This window comes from Semicossyphus pulcher, unplaced genomic scaffold (assembly GCF_022749685.1).
Source record: "Semicossyphus pulcher isolate SPU_LCO1_2020_fin unplaced genomic scaffold, fSemPul1.0.p SCAF_6, whole genome shotgun sequence".
NCBI classification, from domain to species: domain Eukaryota; kingdom Metazoa; phylum Chordata; class Actinopteri; order Labriformes; family Labridae; genus Semicossyphus; species Semicossyphus pulcher.
Genome location: NW_027211737.1, coordinates 26,033,658 through 26,049,474, shown reverse-complemented (window position 1 = coordinate 26,049,474; position 15,817 = coordinate 26,033,658). Strand labels below are relative to the sequence as shown.

Here is a 15,817-nt window from a genome sequence, read left to right as displayed (position 1 = left end):
GAACGTTCTCTTGGGTGTTTTTGGTTGTTGTAAGACTCAGTTGACACAGTGGACTTTGGGATCCACGTTCTTGTTCTCAGGGTTGTATGTGGACTGTGCAAAGCAGTGAGCGGCCACACGATCGCACTCGCACACGGCAGCCTCGCACTTATTGTTGGTCGCTGCAGAGACAGAGAGATGACAGGGAATGAATAGAAATCAGCTCAATAATAACGATTAAATATTATAGGAATATTGTGATCATGAGTGTCAGTGCTCCAAATTACAGTGAGAGCATTGGTTTGTAATGTAGGTTACGACTACGTCTGTGTGCGACCTATATATAGCTGTTTAAATACAGTGTCCTACACATGGGGCCACAGAGGCAGCCTTGTTTAATGTACTGGTGTATATTTGTGTACAGGCAGTGCGACATTAATGAAACCTCTGGATTAAAATGAAGCTTTATAATTGTATATCATGTTTAATCTTACCTGAGCAGGTCACTTGCTGATTTGAACAGGTGTAGTCATAAAGGATGATATAAGGAAGGTCGGCGATAGCCGTGCACCCAGGAGCCTTTCTGCTTGTTTCATAGCACTTATCATGAACCTTACAGCACCTGCAGGGGGGAGGGTGCACATTTGAGAGAAGTTTCCTTTCATTAAAAAAGACTGAAAACCAAATTGACTGTTTCCTACATGTCCACTTCATCCAGAGGGGTTCCCCTTCCTCCGATGCCGCACCAGCAGCCGTAATCGTTGTACTTAAAGGAGCTGACGCTGGGCTGAGCACACTTGATCATCTTCCCAAACTGCCATAAGGCCTTGGGCAGCAGGGCACCACTGGCCACACAAGCTGGAGAGGAATACAAGTACAAAAAATGATGAAAAAATCAGGGTTATAAGAACATCCAGAAAAGGATGATACAAGATTAAAAAGATAAATCATGTGGTAGATAAAACACACAGGACTTATAAAGAAAGTGTCACAAACAGCAGTTAGAGTTATTTTAATGATTGATAACTTATTGAGTATTTTTTCAGTCTTACCAGTGAGAAGCAGCAGCGACAAACGCCCTGTTAGATTCATGGCTACAGTCAGAAAAGCAGGAACTGAATGAATCAGCTCTTATAGCAGCTGACAGAACAGCTGAGATAAGACGGAAAATAGAGGGCGGCAGCTTCTAATGACTATTATTATGAGTTTATGAGTTTCTGCTGGAGAATGTGGTAAACTTAACATGGAATAAACAACTTAAGTAACAAAAGAAAAAACTTAAAAATGTAAAAATCAGTTTGTAACTTTGGTGAAGTCTACATTTTCTAAATAAACTGCAGCTACCTCCAAATAAAATCAGGTAAAAGCAACGAACCAGTAATTTGACAACTTACAAAATCACTTTGATTTTACATTTTAATTTACTTTATTCTGTCTTCCGTAACAACTCTAATAAAAAAAACAGCAGGAACAGATACAATATACTCCACAAACTCCACTATAGTTCTTGTGACAGTAATGGCACTGAACATCAGCTGTCGAATCATGAATGAGACATGATGCGTTCATGGACAACACGGACACAACATATTCAAAATCTTGGCCAACTTTGTGCTTGAATGACAATCTTACATTAACATTATATTGATGTTAGACGCTGCTTGTCGTCTTAAATGAAATATTCTCCAGTTTGTTTCCGTTCTCACATGTGGAAGCTTTTCAGATGCAAGTTGTATTTAAAACAGTTTCAGCCCAGCTGTGTCAATAACCAGCACTTGCCAGAGTTCCCACGAGTTTCCACTACACGTAACACAAGTTGGATGTTTTATGTTAACACAAAATGAATTCATATATGATACAACATGACAAATAACCAACCAGATATTCATGGAAAAAGTTACAGCATTTGTGTGTTTTTTGTATGTTTACATGTACAACATATGTTTGTATATTTCTACTGTATGAGCTCATGTGTACATATATGTGCTACACATGTGTAACATACATGTTGCATAAGGTATCCAATAGGGTAAGAGATTGTATGACTCTTGGCAATTGGCCAGAAAGGGGTCACCTGTTAGGGTCAGCAGTCAATATAAACCTTCAGGTTTACGTTCAAGATCTGCGCCGGCACAATGCATCTGACACACTCCCTGCTCCTCCTCTGCCTCAGCCTCCCAGCACGTGAGTACTCACAGCTCCTTACTCCTAGTATATTTAAGTCTCTTCTCCTGATAGAGAATCTCTCACTTTCAGGATAATGACGTCATGTGATGTAAAGATAGATGGTCCTGAGATGCTTCCTCTGTTGTCTCTCTCAGTGCTGGGTTACAGAGCTCTGTGGCAGTTCAGGGCGATGATCCTCTGCACCGTACCTGACAGCTGGCCGGTGCTGGACTACGCTGACTACGGCTGCTACTGTGGGCTGGGGGGTTCAGGCGCACCTGTAGATGAGCTAGACAGGTAACACTAATGAAGGAGATGCATCTGTGGTGTCTGTTAATGTCTCATCTGCTGCTTTGTTTACTGTTCTTCAGGGCCTCTAACCTGAAGCTCAATCCAATTAAAAATTCAATTGACCAAAATCAATATAAAAAACATATTTACTGACTTACCTTTAGAGAGAAACAGGTTGCTTAAGTTTGATGTGCAAAAATACAGTTTGTGCCTTTGAGACATAAAGTCAGTGGAAGTGAATTACATTTAGTTTGTTCTACTCAAAGCACTGAAACACCTTGTCAACATTTCCTGAACTATCTTCTTTAGCAGAATGTACTTTTAGTGCCACTCTGCTCTTCTTTATGTGAAATTTGGAGTATTTCACCCTTAGACAGATTAGTCCAATAATGATAAATTCACATCGATCTTCTCAGTGGTTAATATTTGCTGGATTTTTCAAGTCTACTAAGATTGTAAAATTTAATATAATTAGGTTTTTTGACAGTTTGATGTCATCTCGGACTGGTGATGGACAGTTTTTAGTTGTTTTTTTTTTACATTTTATAAACTTTTAAGAACTAATTTATAAAATGAATCCACAAATTAATCAGTTATGTAAATACTCATATGTTGCTGCCCCTATTTGAATTTAAAGAGCAGCTCCAGTCATGTTTCAAGCTCTGCTTGAAATAATAAATTGTCTGACATGTTTTTTCTCGTAAATACATTTAATTACCTTGTAAAAATCCTCCCAAGGCATCACAAATCTACATAGTCCCCGCCCACTATGCACACTGTTACAGCTGGCTCGTGCATCGCCGGAGTGTTTGCCATAGGCTGCACACAATGATATGCATAGCATCGCCCCGTCCATTAATGGGATTGGCTCCTTAGGTTTGTGACGTCTCAAACCTGCCAATATGAAAATGTGTTGTTCAGCCTGTCCTTGGTACACTGCAGTTTAAAAGCAGACAGGCCCAGCCTGTCTTATGTTGTCCCTGATATGTCTTGTAGCACATGAGAAACACCACATGGAGAAGTTTACAAGGTTAAAAACTGAAATTACACTTGAAGGAATCTTTAAAATCTTGTAAATCTAAACAAAGTATATATTATTATAACTATAAATACTATACTATTATTATAACCTGGGCAGAAAGTGATTTCCTTCATCTTGATGTGGAAGATGCTGTAATGCCCCATTGATGCTTTGTGTGTGTTGTAGCTGCTGTTATAAGCATGATAAGTGCTACAGTAAGGCCATGCAGCACGAGGAGTGCTGGCCCATCTTGGACAACCCGTACACCGAGTCATACGGCTACAGGTGTGACGAGCAAAGCAAGACCGTCACCTGTCTGAGTGAGTGTTCCAAGACACTAAACATGACAAGTTCTAACCGTAATGATGATGATTTTTAAAATATATTTTCTCATCTTCCCTCTCCTCATCCACCACTCTTTTGCTGCTCTCTTCTGTTTCTATCTCCATCATTTAGATAACAACGATCCCTGTGAGAGGTTCATCTGTGAGTGTGACAGACAGGCAGCCATGTGCTTTGCCAAGGCCGGTTATGATGAAGGAAACGCTCATCTTTCCAGTGACCGCTGCAAATAGGCCGAGGGGACACCGAGAGGTGACTGTGTGTCTTAAATAATATAAAACAATAAAGAAGAAAAAGGCTCACTGTCGTCTTAGTTATTGTTTTAATGTCCAGCAAAAGCCTTACACACTTCCTGTATATGCAACTCTTACATCTGTAACTCTTACACTGATATCAAAAACATAATTTCCATCAGTGTTAAACTGACCAACACATCAGGCTTGTTCATGTTGTTGAGGACTCATGCTCTGCTCTCACAGATGTATCTGTACGCCAGGCTACAGTCGGCGTCGTTCCACAGTTTGCGTTTGCGTATTGTAGAGGCATGAAGCTGCCCACAGTCCTCTCCATTCTCTCTGAAGTCCCAGTTGTCGGGCTGACCATCATCCCAGAAACTAACCACAAACAGAGACAGGACGAAAAATTAGTGTTACCATTTGTTTGTGTTTTGGGTCTTTTATTTTGAAGCTTCAGGTTTCTCTTACGTCTGCCTTGTATTGAAGTCAGTTCCATCCACCCAGGTCCAGTGGTCCTCCTCTCTCTCCACAAGTCCAATCCAGTAGACGTACTTGATTTCAACTATTTGTGAGATGTAGTCCTAGAAATAATACATAAATAGAAACAGGTTATTTTTAAGCCTTTGTTTGTTCTGGTAAATGTGCTCCAAATCAGAGCCTCATCTCAGCACAGTCATACAGTGGATCCTTACAGTTGCAGATAGAGAACTGATGTTAAATATATGGAACTATACTGGTGTGAACTTAGAGCTCACCAGTTCCTCCACAGTATTCAGGACCACCAGGTGTCCTCCGTGCGTTCGGCACTGCTCCTCTGCTCTGCTCCAGGTAACAGCGCTGGTGGACAGCAGGTAGCAGCCTGTCTGGAAAGACGACCATCCCTCCTTACATGTTCCTGTTTGGATTGTGATAAAGTCAAGAGATTGTGATTTGAAAAACTAACTCTGGCTTCTAATCATGTTGATCTTAAAGTTTCATGTGTTAACCTTTCATTGCTACGACTTTCTCTACGGGGACACTCTGCACGGCTGCTGTACCTTTATTTTGAAAAGCCACAAAAAACATTGAGAAGTTGTATACATCAAATCAAGTGTACGTGTGCATCTTTATAAGACTGACCTGTATGAGACACTGAAGTGGCTCCTCCATGGCTGATTCTCTCCAGGTGAAGTTTGACATCAACGATGTCCTTGTTTAACTGGGTGACTGATAAACAAAAAATATTGAGTCTTAGAACAAAGAGTGTAATTTTAGTTACTTAATTTATAAATAAAAGAAATTACATCTTATCCCAGTGACCATCAGCAGAATTAACAGCAGCAGCACGAGGACTCCATACAGGAAATAAACCAGTACGCTCTTAAAACCTGTAAATATAACAGACATTTTTTTATATATAGGTCACATTTAAAAGTATTAAATCTAAATCAGATGTGTACATATTTTACCTGTTGGCATTTTGTACTGTCCTGTGACGGAGCTGCTGTCAGACGACCCAAACTGTCGATACTCAGATTCCATAACTGAAAGTGACAAGATTCTGGGATTAAAGTTCTCCGTACGGATATCCATCAATTTAAGAATTTTATTGAAATCCAGCTGCCATGTATGCGTTCATGTGTGCGTCATTTAGCAATAGAGTAGTATTCGATATCTGTGGCATTTGTGTTGGCCAAACGGAGCTTTGATCTCGTCTGCGAGAGAAATCATCAACTTCCCTCTCCGAATAATAAGCTTTTATTTTGGTAGGCAATGGCTGCAACATAATCCCCTTGGGCAATTGCGCCAGAACAGGACGGTAATCAAAATCAAATGTTGTTGTCTCACATTAACTGAAAACACTAAAAAACTAGTATACAAGGCTTCATTTGCAGATGCTATTTTTTGAGGTGTTCAGGCCATCATGTCCTTTCTAGATTCTCAGTATGCATTGACAAATAAGAGGTCCACTAAATCTCATTGTTTGTTTTCCAGTTAACTATTAACGGCTCGATAAATACAAGACAATTCTGATCCTATATACTCTGTACATGTACATTATCAAAGACATACAGCCTAAATTCAGAAATGTTAACATACATTTAAATTATGATATATAAGCATCTCCTCAATTCATATCAGAAAGATTGATCCAGGGTGTCATTTGTACATGCATGACACAACGATAAATGCACGTTTCATCACATTTCTGTAAGTATTTTAAATAAAGATCAGATTTAAAGAACAAACACACTCTGCTGAAAAGTAAACTTTTATCACTCACCGTCATCAAGCAGAATATCTCTGAATTTCAGCTGTTGGACTCTGACCATGTTATCACAGAAAGTCCTCCCCTTTAAAGAGAAACACGTTTTTAAAAAAATGTGCCTTTTATTTAATTATTATATCTCGTTATGTACGGTCTAAAAATCAGACACAGGTAGTAACAGCTCCTTTCCACAGGTGCTAAACTAATGGGAAGGCAATTATTGGGGAGAGAACTCATTAAACGTTTTGAAACATATGAGTAAAATAACAGGCTACCTAGAACAGTGTTTTTCAGCCTGCTTGTGATATTTCAATACAGAGCTGTGTCTTCTTTCAATATCTTATCTGTGATTTGTGTGGATTTTATGCAAGAAGTGATCTTTGCTTTGCAGGGTCTCTTTATTTGGACCTGTTTTAAAGCACAGAAGAAAAAAACTATAGAGTCATTCACAAAAAAGTCCCCATGGAGCATTAAGGTTCATCACTCATTTAAAGGAACTCACAATCTTCAGTCCCAGGACCTTTTCTTACCGTCTGTCCCAAGGGTCAGAACTGAACTGGGAAAAAGGCTTTAAGTTTGCTGCTCCCTTTACTTGGACTGTGTTACAAAAAGACCTTGAACTAGATGCAGACACATCTGACTGTAGATGTTCTGCTTGATATATTTATGATTGTGGTTGATTAAAGTTTGACTGGTTTTACATGTTATTTCATGTCTTATTGTATTATAGTCATGTATTCTGTGTTATGTTTGTATGTATGGCTGCTGCTTTTCTTGGCCAGGGCACTCTTGAAAAATCTTTTAATCATGACTTATCTCAGAGGAACGAAACAACAGCTGGACTATGAACAAATCCACATTTCTAACAATAACATTTGCACAATTCTACCTTGGGTAACATTTTCCAAGCTATCCTCTATGTGAGGTCACTTTAAAGATGAACAGATTTTATTTCTTCATGTTCATTTTTTTTTTACTGCTTTTCTCTTTAACATTTGTGAAGAGACATTTTCTAAATAAATACTCATGTAGTGTTTGTATTCGGCTTCAGCCATTTCACTTTTCCATTCTCACAATTCCTGGGGTTTTACGTTTTATAAACTTAGATAGGCTATGTATGCATCTGCTTATGCTTGGCTGCCTTGAAACCTTAATTATCCTTTATAATCTTATTTACTAAAACTCAACAGTGCCATGTTATACAACATATATACATTTACTACATTGCTTATGGGTGTTTTTTTTTTAATATATAATGTTAAATGTCAATGAACTTTTATTGCCAGAATGACAGCAAAATAGACCCGAGTTGCACACATGCTACTCGCAGTCTGTCAGTAGTTCACTGTCTCGCCGCTTAGTGGCGCCGTAGAGCAGCATTTCCTCCACGTGACCCCTCCATACAAATCCCTTCCGGTCGCTGCGTCTCTCAGAAAAGAAAATGGCGGCCCTTGGAAGGTTCTCTCAAGCACTGCTGAGGTCTACTCTGACCCAGAGCAGGCGCCAGCTTTCTGCTGCTGCTGCCGAACACGGCGAGCAGTCAGGTAATAAAACATATCAGTTTCATTTACTGGTTTGATTTAATGTATTTTATTTATGCGACAAGTTGCTATGTTTGGACAGTGACCTTGCTAAGCTAGCATTAGCTTAACATCCTTGAGCAGAGAGCGCGGAGAAGAAGCTGTCCAAACATTATATTTTTAACTTAACTCCTTCGTCATTCCAGCTCGCTACCTATTTACAGCTTTTACGCAGTCACTCATAATGCCATTTATTTGATCTAACTTCGCTATTACCTTTTCTTTAAATTGTACCTCTGTCAGGAACAACACGTCCTGCCGGCTAAAGAGTACAACAGTGTCACATCAGGTCAATGACTAATCTGACCAATATCTCTTGACCTTTTTAAACGACTTTTATTAAACAATATAAAACCATTTACAAAACTAGGAACAGTTGTGTATTTGACTACTTTATACTTTAGAGAGGGGGAATGGTAATAACATAAATACCGACAAAAATAAATGGGACAATTACGCGGAAAACAAATGTGTTTATCCAATAGACTAGTTTGTGTATTGTTTTTATATTAGAAATTAGAAAGTTCAGTAGAAGTTAACTTAAGTTAGTCGTTTGTTAGACCAACTTAAAGTGTGGATTTTGTTACCATTATTTTTATTAAGTGATCAATTGGATGACATTCATCTAGCAGGTTGCTATTAAGTCCCAAAGACAGATTAAAAAGCTTGTAGTTCACTATAGTTAAAAGAATGTTAAGCTGACATAATATCATCTGCATGAAAACACCTATAAGATCATCCAGCAGCACATTTATTAAATTAAAGTTTTTAGTACTTTTCAACATAGGTCCCCACTAGGGATGTGCATTTATAATTTTCTTTTTGACCAGTTAACCAACACTCTTAACAGTTAAGAACCGGTTAACCGACAAGATTAAAATGTACTTTTTGGATTGGATAAAAGTTTGGGACCCACTAAAACAGCAATACAACAAATGTTTTTTTCCCCTTTCTCCATAAGAAAAGGGCAAATTTTACATGTGCAACAGCAACAGAGAGAGAACATGAGGATTTAGCCTACACATTTGTATTCTACACATCAAGCCCTGTGTGAACTAAAGAGACAGCAAGAAAAATGTAAATATGGCCTAATGTTGCAGTCGAAAGGGTTTCAGGCATTATGGCTTCCAGGATAATGTCAATGTCTGACTTTGAAGATAAAGTTAGGCTATGTGAACAAAACAGATTAAGAAAACGAAAACATGTTGAATCCTCCAACGCACGGAAAAAAAGAAAGCCCCCTCACCTATGTAGTATTCTATATGTTCATAAAATACATGATTACGAGATTGTTACCGTACCATACGGTATATCATATTACATTACACTATACTATATTATACTATAATTGCAGTCTTTACGGTTATTCTACTTACGCACTTTATACTGCAAGTTATATTGTACCATATGATAAACCTTAGAGCTCATACCATACTGTATTACCTCATCCTGCATACCATGTCACTTTAACTTGTTACTTTACTTATCTTGTCACCTCCTACTTGTATAACAGTTGTATATACCTTGTGTTTTTATATGTATCCCTCGTATTTCTAAAAATTTTTATTTTTATTTTTATACTGTATTCACTGATTTGCTACTTTATCTTGGTACTGCCGTAACACCTGAATTTCTCCCCTGGGGATCAATAAAGGATTATCTCATCTTACCTGAGACCACTGCACGGAACATATAATTAGGTAGGCTATAGGTCGAATACCAGGAGATAATAACCTAGATCTCTCTGGAAATATTTAACTTAAAATAGAAATGAAACTTAAAATGTATTTAACTTAAAAATATCAAAAAGTAAAATTTGTATTGAATACAAAAATTTCGTCTTGGGTGATATAGTCCCACACGCGTTCTTTGCTCATTTAATTTTGCTCTCCTCTCAGGCCCAGCTCAGCTAACGACAACAAAACATGTTTCCCAAATATATTTGTATATATATTTAAAATGTTTAACTGGTAGTATTAATGGGTTAAATTTCGGTTAATGGTCAAAGTGCGATTAAAGTGCACATCCCTAGTACCCACTGATGAATCGTTTCATGGAAATGAATTTAGGACCTGATTATGAATACGGACCTGCTTAACATAAGATTATGGCTGTTTCAAGGTATACAGTGAAAACTTAGGCAATCGCATGTGGACACCACACTGCCTTTGTTTGTAGCATGGTGGTTTTGACTGGCCTTAACTGGGAGGGAATCTGCAAGCTCTCTGGCAAAATACTATTTAATTTATCGTAACAATGAGTCCCTTTTCAAGGCAAACTTGGGGTTTATAAATCAGCTGTTATTATGTAGGTGCTTTATGCTATGCTTTATACTTTTGTTTTTGTGTATCTATGATTGTAGGCTCTTGAGATGTAAGCTGGTGGGAATCTATTTAGAGAGATTAAAAGTGAAACTCGCTTGGCATTAATTCAACGAATTGGAACTTAAATTTGTCCGAAATCAGCGTCATACTTCTGGACAACTACTAATATAAATGTCTTCCTCTTCCAGCCAGGACATGGAAGATCCTCTCCTTTGTGGTTGCCCTACCTGGTGTTGCGGTGTGCATGTTGAACATGTATTTAAAGGAGCAGAGTCACAGCCATGAAAATCCAGAGTTTGTCCCATATTCCCACCTTCGCATTCGCAGCAAGGTCAGACTTTCTGTTACTGAAATCATTCATACTCTGAAAATGACCACTTTGAGTCCCATGTTTATCTAGTGTTTGACCTGATTATGTCTTTTCTTTAACTCTTACAGCGTTTCCCATGGGGAGATGGCAACCATAGCCTTTTCCACAACCCACATGTGAACGCCCTTCCTGATGGCTATGAGGGCCATGATGAGTAAACCCTCACTCCAGACCTCATAACTGGTACAGGGACCAGTCCTCCCTCAGCATCTGTTACTGGACCACACTCCCACTCACAGTTTACTCTTCTGTTTTTATTTTGTTTACCTCTGTGTTCCCAACATGGGGCACCTGAAAAAACCGTTCCGTTACTCTGGACCATTAAACAAAATGTCAGCCTGAACTGAATTAACATAAATAAAGTAACTATTATTACCTCGATTCATGTTTTATCTCTTCTGTGTATTTATTCCAAAGACTACATGTGATCTATCTTTATGTCAAAAGGCTTATGTGGCGTGTTCCTGGGGGGTATTCTACGAAGCAGGATAGATCACGGGTTAGATCACGATGGTAACTTACGCTGAACACCTAACGTGCTCTGTAGCAGGTTATGTCCAAGATAAAAGATCAACCTGAACTAAACACCACCTACTGGCCAGTCAAGTGTCTTGATTCAGGAACTCTGTGAGCTGATCGTGTAAGGGAGAAGGGAGAGAGAGCGGTAAAACACTTCCACTTTACCGTCTGATTGTATGAAATATATTCATGAAAGATACTGATTGTGCTTTACTGATATACATGTACAACAGAGACTGATCAAAACAATGAAGGCTTAAGTACTTTTGTACTTATACGATATGAAAGTAGGCATTCGTACTCCTTTAAATTGTGGTTTTATATTTATTATTTGCTCCATAGTTTGATACGGCTGAGAAAATAAGACTTAATCTGTCATTAATGCAACAAAATACATCTGTGCAACGTATTAATCTAATGTACACACAAGTGTTATAAATATATCGTACTCTTATGATGGAGCAGTGATATTATATTTCTTGCATTCAGCAGCCACAGCTGATTGGATTTTCGTCTGGATTATGCGTAACTTCTTCATATCTTTCTAAAATCGCAGTTTGCTCTGAGTTTGTAAAATTAGCGATCAGCTGATGACAGACTTATCCGTGTTTAGATGGGTCATTTGCTCCAAGCAACACACCTTTTATGTGAACGTGCTCATAGAAAAGCTGGGTTGACTTATCGAGTTGATAACCCGCGACGTGTGGCTGCTTAGTGTGATTGCCTTTGTCAGGTTAAGTGAAGAAAGATTCCTGGGTATGTTGAACTCGCTACGTAGTATTGGCCCCTGGTATTTTACCTTCAAAGTGAGTCACAGCAGTAAAAGCACAGGTGTAACTGTAAAGAAATGATGGCTGAATTCCATTTACTTGCTTTGGTAGCAACTAACAATAATTAGAACACGGAATGCATTGTTAATGTTATTAGTAACACGTGTGAACCTTCCATGTCAAATCATGATATCTGCTATGAAAAATGTCCCGGCAAAAGTTAGAGTTAATTGTTTCTGCCACACATGTGATTTCACTCTTTCTTAATTAAGCCTATTGTCCGGGCTTTGTAGGAAAAATAGGCCATCTGTGAATGAGCCCTCTCCGGTGTGTTTTTTACTTGTTATGTGGGGACACATTTCAACTAAACATCAGCACACTGATGTCAAATAATTTCCTGCCTTTGCATTCTTTTGTTTAATTTTTTAATTTTTTAAATGTTTACCATGACTAAATACATTGAATGACATACAAGCTTTTTGTGTATGGATATTGGGGCCTGTGACTTAATGTTATGATGAATATCTAGTGAATATGACAGGAGAATACCTACCAAACACAGGGAAGTTACAATTGTGGAAATTACATCTAGCTTGATATTAGATCATTTAATGTGTTGATCATTAGGCTATACAAAAATGTCCTCATAGGGGGAAAAAACAACTCTTAAGGCCAACAGGCTACTTTCAAAGCAGATTGTCATAGTAGGACAATCAGTATACAGACAACATTAAGGATTTCTTAGTTGCAATAACCTCTCTCATTGACTTGTGTCATTGCCTGTTATTCCAAACAATAATTGTATTTATGACATCTGTATGTGGAACAATGATCTTACATGATGCGCTAAACCTGTCACGTGACGCGCTCTTTGTTTCGGACTCCACCTCCGTTCCGTGAACGCGCTTTAAGCCGAATTAGAAAAGCCTGGGTTAACAAAGCTCGTTGAAATATACCTTAATTTCACCGTTTGTCTCTTTACCGTTTCTGTCGTTCGGACACCTATTGAGCCTGTGAATCCTGTCGTTACTAACCGTCGCATTGATTAAGCTCGTGTTCACTGCGTCTCGCGATCGTAGGTTACGATTTGATTACTAAATCTAGCATTGAAACATCTCGGATATCTGCGCGCGCCCGCTCCGACATAAAGGGGACATTAATCGCACGCAGAAACACGGATCTGAACTCATGAACGCAGACAGAGGTGAGAAGACTGTGGTCAAATCTCATTATAAACACTACAGAGAAAAGTTTGGGGTTTATACAATAACGCCTCCTTAATTTTGCTTTTGTAAAACAGATTTCCAGATGTTGAAAAAGAATGAGAGAGCTCATTTTTTCAGCTCTAAGGAGCAGGAACTCATTTTGAAGTTGTATGAAGAAGAGAGAGAGATACTGACAGCCAAATCCAACACAACCAGCGCCTCAAGACTGAGAGAGGGAGCCTGGCAGAGAATTGCTGATAAAATAAATGCGTAAGAACACCTATCCACATTTTAAATATAAGTCACTCTAATATTTTGACATGATTGTGCCAATGATATCACTATAATTGCCTGGAAAATGAATTTAATGCAATATTTTCTATGATTTCCCAGGGTGTCGGACAGCGGCTACAAACGAACATGGCAGCAAGTGAAAGTCAAACACAAAAATATTGTCCAAACAGGTAGCCAAATTATTGTACATCTCCATTTTCAATTATTTAATGTCCTGCAGGAGCAACAGTTTACCTCTTTAATCTTAATACAGCAAAAAGAAGACGGGTGGAGCTGATGAGGAATGGTGCGGGGTCAGCCACCCCGTCGCTGACCTCTGCAGAGGAGGAAGACAAGCTGAGAGTGGAGGTCCTTCCGGGAGGGGCCTGTATTGAGCCACTGACTGAATCTGAGAGTTCATTTATTAGTGGTAGGTGGATTTAATCTTTGATTTCAAACCACACAAGTTATTTCCCAAATTCTAATTCGATGTTTGTCCCCTCCTGTACAGTCGCAGGCCATCCTGTCCTCCTCATGCCTGTGACAAAGACTGAACCAGAGAGCCTTAGCAGTGATGAGACAGACGTCAGCGATACTCATTTTGAAGGGGTAAGTGCTTTTAAACATGCATTATTAAAGCGTTTGTCTCTGCGGACTTGACATATGGACTTAATTATTCTTTGTAGGATGTACTTAGTAGCAGCTTCCACGAGAGGGCCAACTCAGCCTGTGCTACAACCGGTGTCAAAAATCCAGAGGTGAGGCTTTATGTCAGTACTTGGTTTTGGTAATGGCTGGGAATAAGAACAATGCGAGCCCATGTGTTGTTTCATTTCTTTTGCAGAGACAGAAAGAAGACATACGAGCTCTTTACTGCAGCTACCTCAGAAAGGAGATGGAGAATCGAGACCAGCAGATGGCATTCAGAGCACTTAAAATGAGGAAGCTGGAGAAAGAAATCTTACTTCTTGATAAACAGCTGATGTGACTTTTCAAAGAAATGCCTTGTTTTTTTCATCTTACTGTTATAAACAATGTTCAACAAATACATGAAAATCAGACAATTGTAAAAATCAGTAACTCAATCAACCCGGCGATTATGATGGGTGACACTCATTTACAATCTAATCAGTCATTACAAAGCAAATAAAAGAGGCAAAGAGAGGTAAGAAGCAGAGAACAGGAAGTACCACATGGCAAAATAGAAGGCCATTAAAATGTCCAAACAGGCAACATAGTTAAGAAGAGTTCAGATGATTAAAAGGTTATTTAAGGCATTTAATTTAAAGATCAGAAGGGTATTAAAGGAATGGTTGCTCTTTTATACATATTCTTGAAATGTAAGGAGCGAATAATCAGACAAGTTAGCACAATGAAAGTCTGCAAAAGCTTTGCAGTCATTGACAGGATGAGTTCTGAGAGACATCGGAAGACTGTCATTATCAGTCATTGACTCTAAGGGTTCTGCTGGCCTGTACTTCTGCTATCTTCACTCTGTGCTTATTTTATAGCTTTTTTAATGGAGGTCGGTCTGCAGCATTTGAAACATGCTCAGTTGAGGTCAGGTAACTTGGCAGCATCTCCACTGTTTGGTAGTTTGACTGTAAGATTCGGATGTGGCCAGGTTCATATCCCTCTGCTGAAACATTTGTAATAAGATGTGAAATAACTGTGATGTAAAGTAAGAAGTTGAAACTGACGCCGGTAGCACAAACTACACAACTCTTTGGACCGTATAGGAAATGACAATAATGCTAAGTTATGAACCTTGGGTACCTGGGCTGTGGGATGTCTGCCCATTATGTGTCCCTTTAAATGCCAAGAGAAAAACTGCTTTGGTTTTCTTTCCTTTTTTATGTAATCCATTTTTAATTGCCTCACTCTGATAAGCTTTGCCTTTTTTTACATTTGAAAATCATTGTTTAAAAGCTTTGAACCATGTCACATCTAAACTCTTTTATATTCTGTGTAAAATTCAATGCCAACTATCCGTCATGTCTATTTAAATACATAAGCTATTTATTAGTTAGTACCACTGTAAGTGTTGTTTAGTAGTTGATTTTTTCCCCCTTTATTTGTAAATAATGTGTTCAGTTTTTGTTTTTTTGCTATCCACTAGATTTCATATTAAACAACCCATTTATATTTATTCTGTTGGTTTAACATGACTTTTGATAAATGTTAATAATGCCTCATGACCAGTGAGACTCAACTGTTCACTTGTTAGGCTATTTCAAGTAAGATTACAGAAGAATTATAAGTGTGTCTATGTTCTCCAGACTTTCCTGCTGTTTTGAGAAACCCTAAACTAAACCCCACAGTGTCAGTTTCTCTGTGTGGTCGTTCAAAGCCTCCACTATCAGCTGCAGGGTCACTGTCACAGAGGTCTGAACCCTGCATCATAGCGGGCTCTGCACCGCTCTGCACTCATGCACGGCGGTCCAAGCCAAGTCAAAATGGCGGACCGACGGCGACTTTCTGAGAAAGATTATT

The 15,817-nt window shown here is 38.7% G+C and overlaps 5 protein-coding genes across 5 annotated transcripts; 3 read left to right on the top strand and 2 right to left on the bottom strand.

The window, feature by feature from the left end:
* Positions 1-8: 8 nt before the first annotated feature.
* Positions 9-1,071, bottom strand: LOC138609832 (phospholipase A2-like). The gene is made up of 4 exons (XM_069682492.1): positions 1,032-1,071; positions 681-837; positions 474-601; positions 9-161 (listed from the first exon to the last, which is right to left on the bottom strand). The coding sequence occupies exons 1-4, from the start codon at positions 1,069-1,071 to the stop codon at positions 37-39; spliced, it is 450 nt and encodes a 149-aa protein (XP_069538593.1). The 3' UTR covers positions 9-36.
* Positions 1,072-2,114: 1,043 nt separating this feature from the next.
* Positions 2,115-4,032, top strand: LOC138609833 (phospholipase A2-like). The gene is made up of 4 exons (XM_069682493.1): positions 2,115-2,163; positions 2,301-2,442; positions 3,644-3,777; positions 3,914-4,032. The coding sequence occupies exons 1-4, from the start codon at positions 2,115-2,117 to the stop codon at positions 4,030-4,032; spliced, it is 444 nt and encodes a 147-aa protein (XP_069538594.1).
* A 189-nt stretch (positions 4,033-4,221) lies between these two features.
* On the bottom strand, positions 4,222-5,589 carry asgrl1 (asialoglycoprotein receptor-like 1). Its single transcript, XM_069682491.1, has 7 exons — positions 5,484-5,589; positions 5,319-5,402; positions 5,155-5,241; positions 5,022-5,072; positions 4,791-4,930; positions 4,504-4,616; positions 4,222-4,413 (listed from the first exon to the last, which is right to left on the bottom strand). The coding sequence occupies exons 1-7, from the start codon at positions 5,554-5,556 to the stop codon at positions 4,260-4,262; spliced, it is 702 nt and encodes a 233-aa protein (XP_069538592.1). The 5' UTR covers positions 5,557-5,589; the 3' UTR covers positions 4,222-4,259.
* Positions 5,590-7,712: 2,123 nt separating this feature from the next.
* cox6a1 (cytochrome c oxidase subunit 6A1) lies at positions 7,713-10,938 on the top strand. Its single transcript, XM_069682494.1, has 3 exons — positions 7,713-7,827; positions 10,376-10,518; positions 10,626-10,938. The coding sequence occupies exons 1-3, from the start codon at positions 7,725-7,727 to the stop codon at positions 10,713-10,715; spliced, it is 336 nt and encodes a 111-aa protein (XP_069538595.1). The 5' UTR covers positions 7,713-7,724; the 3' UTR covers positions 10,716-10,938.
* A 1,964-nt stretch (positions 10,939-12,902) lies between these two features.
* On the top strand, positions 12,903-15,302 carry LOC138610849 (uncharacterized). The gene is made up of 7 exons (XM_069683693.1): positions 12,903-13,050; positions 13,147-13,321; positions 13,445-13,515; positions 13,599-13,754; positions 13,836-13,933; positions 14,011-14,082; positions 14,169-15,302. Exons 1-7 carry the CDS (start codon positions 13,035-13,037, stop codon positions 14,310-14,312), a joined length of 732 nt encoding a protein of 243 aa, XP_069539794.1. The 5' UTR covers positions 12,903-13,034; the 3' UTR covers positions 14,313-15,302.
* Positions 15,303-15,817: the final 515 nt, after the last annotated feature.

Coding starts and splice junctions, on each gene's coding strand:
- LOC138609832 (XM_069682492.1), bottom strand. CDS start 1,071: ATGAATCTAACAGGGCGTTTGTCGCTGCTGCTTCTCACTG. Junction 602..680: donor CCTCTGGATGAAGTGGACAT/GTAGGAAACAGT, acceptor TCCCCCCTGCAG/GTGCTGTAAGGTTCATGATA. Junction 162..473: donor TCAGCAAGTGACCTGCTCAG/GTAAGATTAAAC, acceptor CTGTCTCTGCAG/CGACCAACAATAAGTGCGAG.
- LOC138609833 (XM_069682493.1), top strand. CDS start 2,115: ATGCATCTGACACACTCCCTGCTCCTCCTCTGCCTCAGCCTCCCAGCA. Junction 2,164..2,300: donor CTGCCTCAGCCTCCCAGCAC/GTGAGTACTCAC, acceptor TGTCTCTCTCAG/TGCTGGGTTACAGAGCTCTG. Junction 3,778..3,913: donor CAAGACCGTCACCTGTCTGA/GTGAGTGTTCCA, acceptor TCCATCATTTAG/ATAACAACGATCCCTGTGAG.
- asgrl1 (XM_069682491.1), bottom strand. CDS start 5,556: ATGGAATCTGAGTATCGACAGTTTGGGTCGTCTGACAGCAGCTCCGTC. Junction 5,403..5,483: donor ACAGTACAAAATGCCAACAG/GTAAAATATGTA, acceptor TTATATTTACAG/GTTTTAAGAGCGTACTGGTT. Junction 4,617..4,790: donor TGAATACTGTGGAGGAACTG/GTGAGCTCTAAG, acceptor TATTATTTCTAG/GACTACATCTCACAAATAGT.
- cox6a1 (XM_069682494.1), top strand. CDS start 7,725: ATGGCGGCCCTTGGAAGGTTCTCTCAAGCACTGCTGAGGTCTACTCTG. Junction 7,828..10,375: donor CGAACACGGCGAGCAGTCAG/GTAATAAAACAT, acceptor TTCCTCTTCCAG/CCAGGACATGGAAGATCCTC. Junction 10,519..10,625: donor ACCTTCGCATTCGCAGCAAG/GTCAGACTTTCT, acceptor TAACTCTTACAG/CGTTTCCCATGGGGAGATGG.
- LOC138610849 (XM_069683693.1), top strand. Junction 13,322..13,444: donor ATTGCTGATAAAATAAATGC/GTAAGAACACCT, acceptor ATGATTTCCCAG/GGTGTCGGACAGCGGCTACA. Junction 13,755..13,835: donor TGAGAGTTCATTTATTAGTG/GTAGGTGGATTT, acceptor CCTCCTGTACAG/TCGCAGGCCATCCTGTCCTC.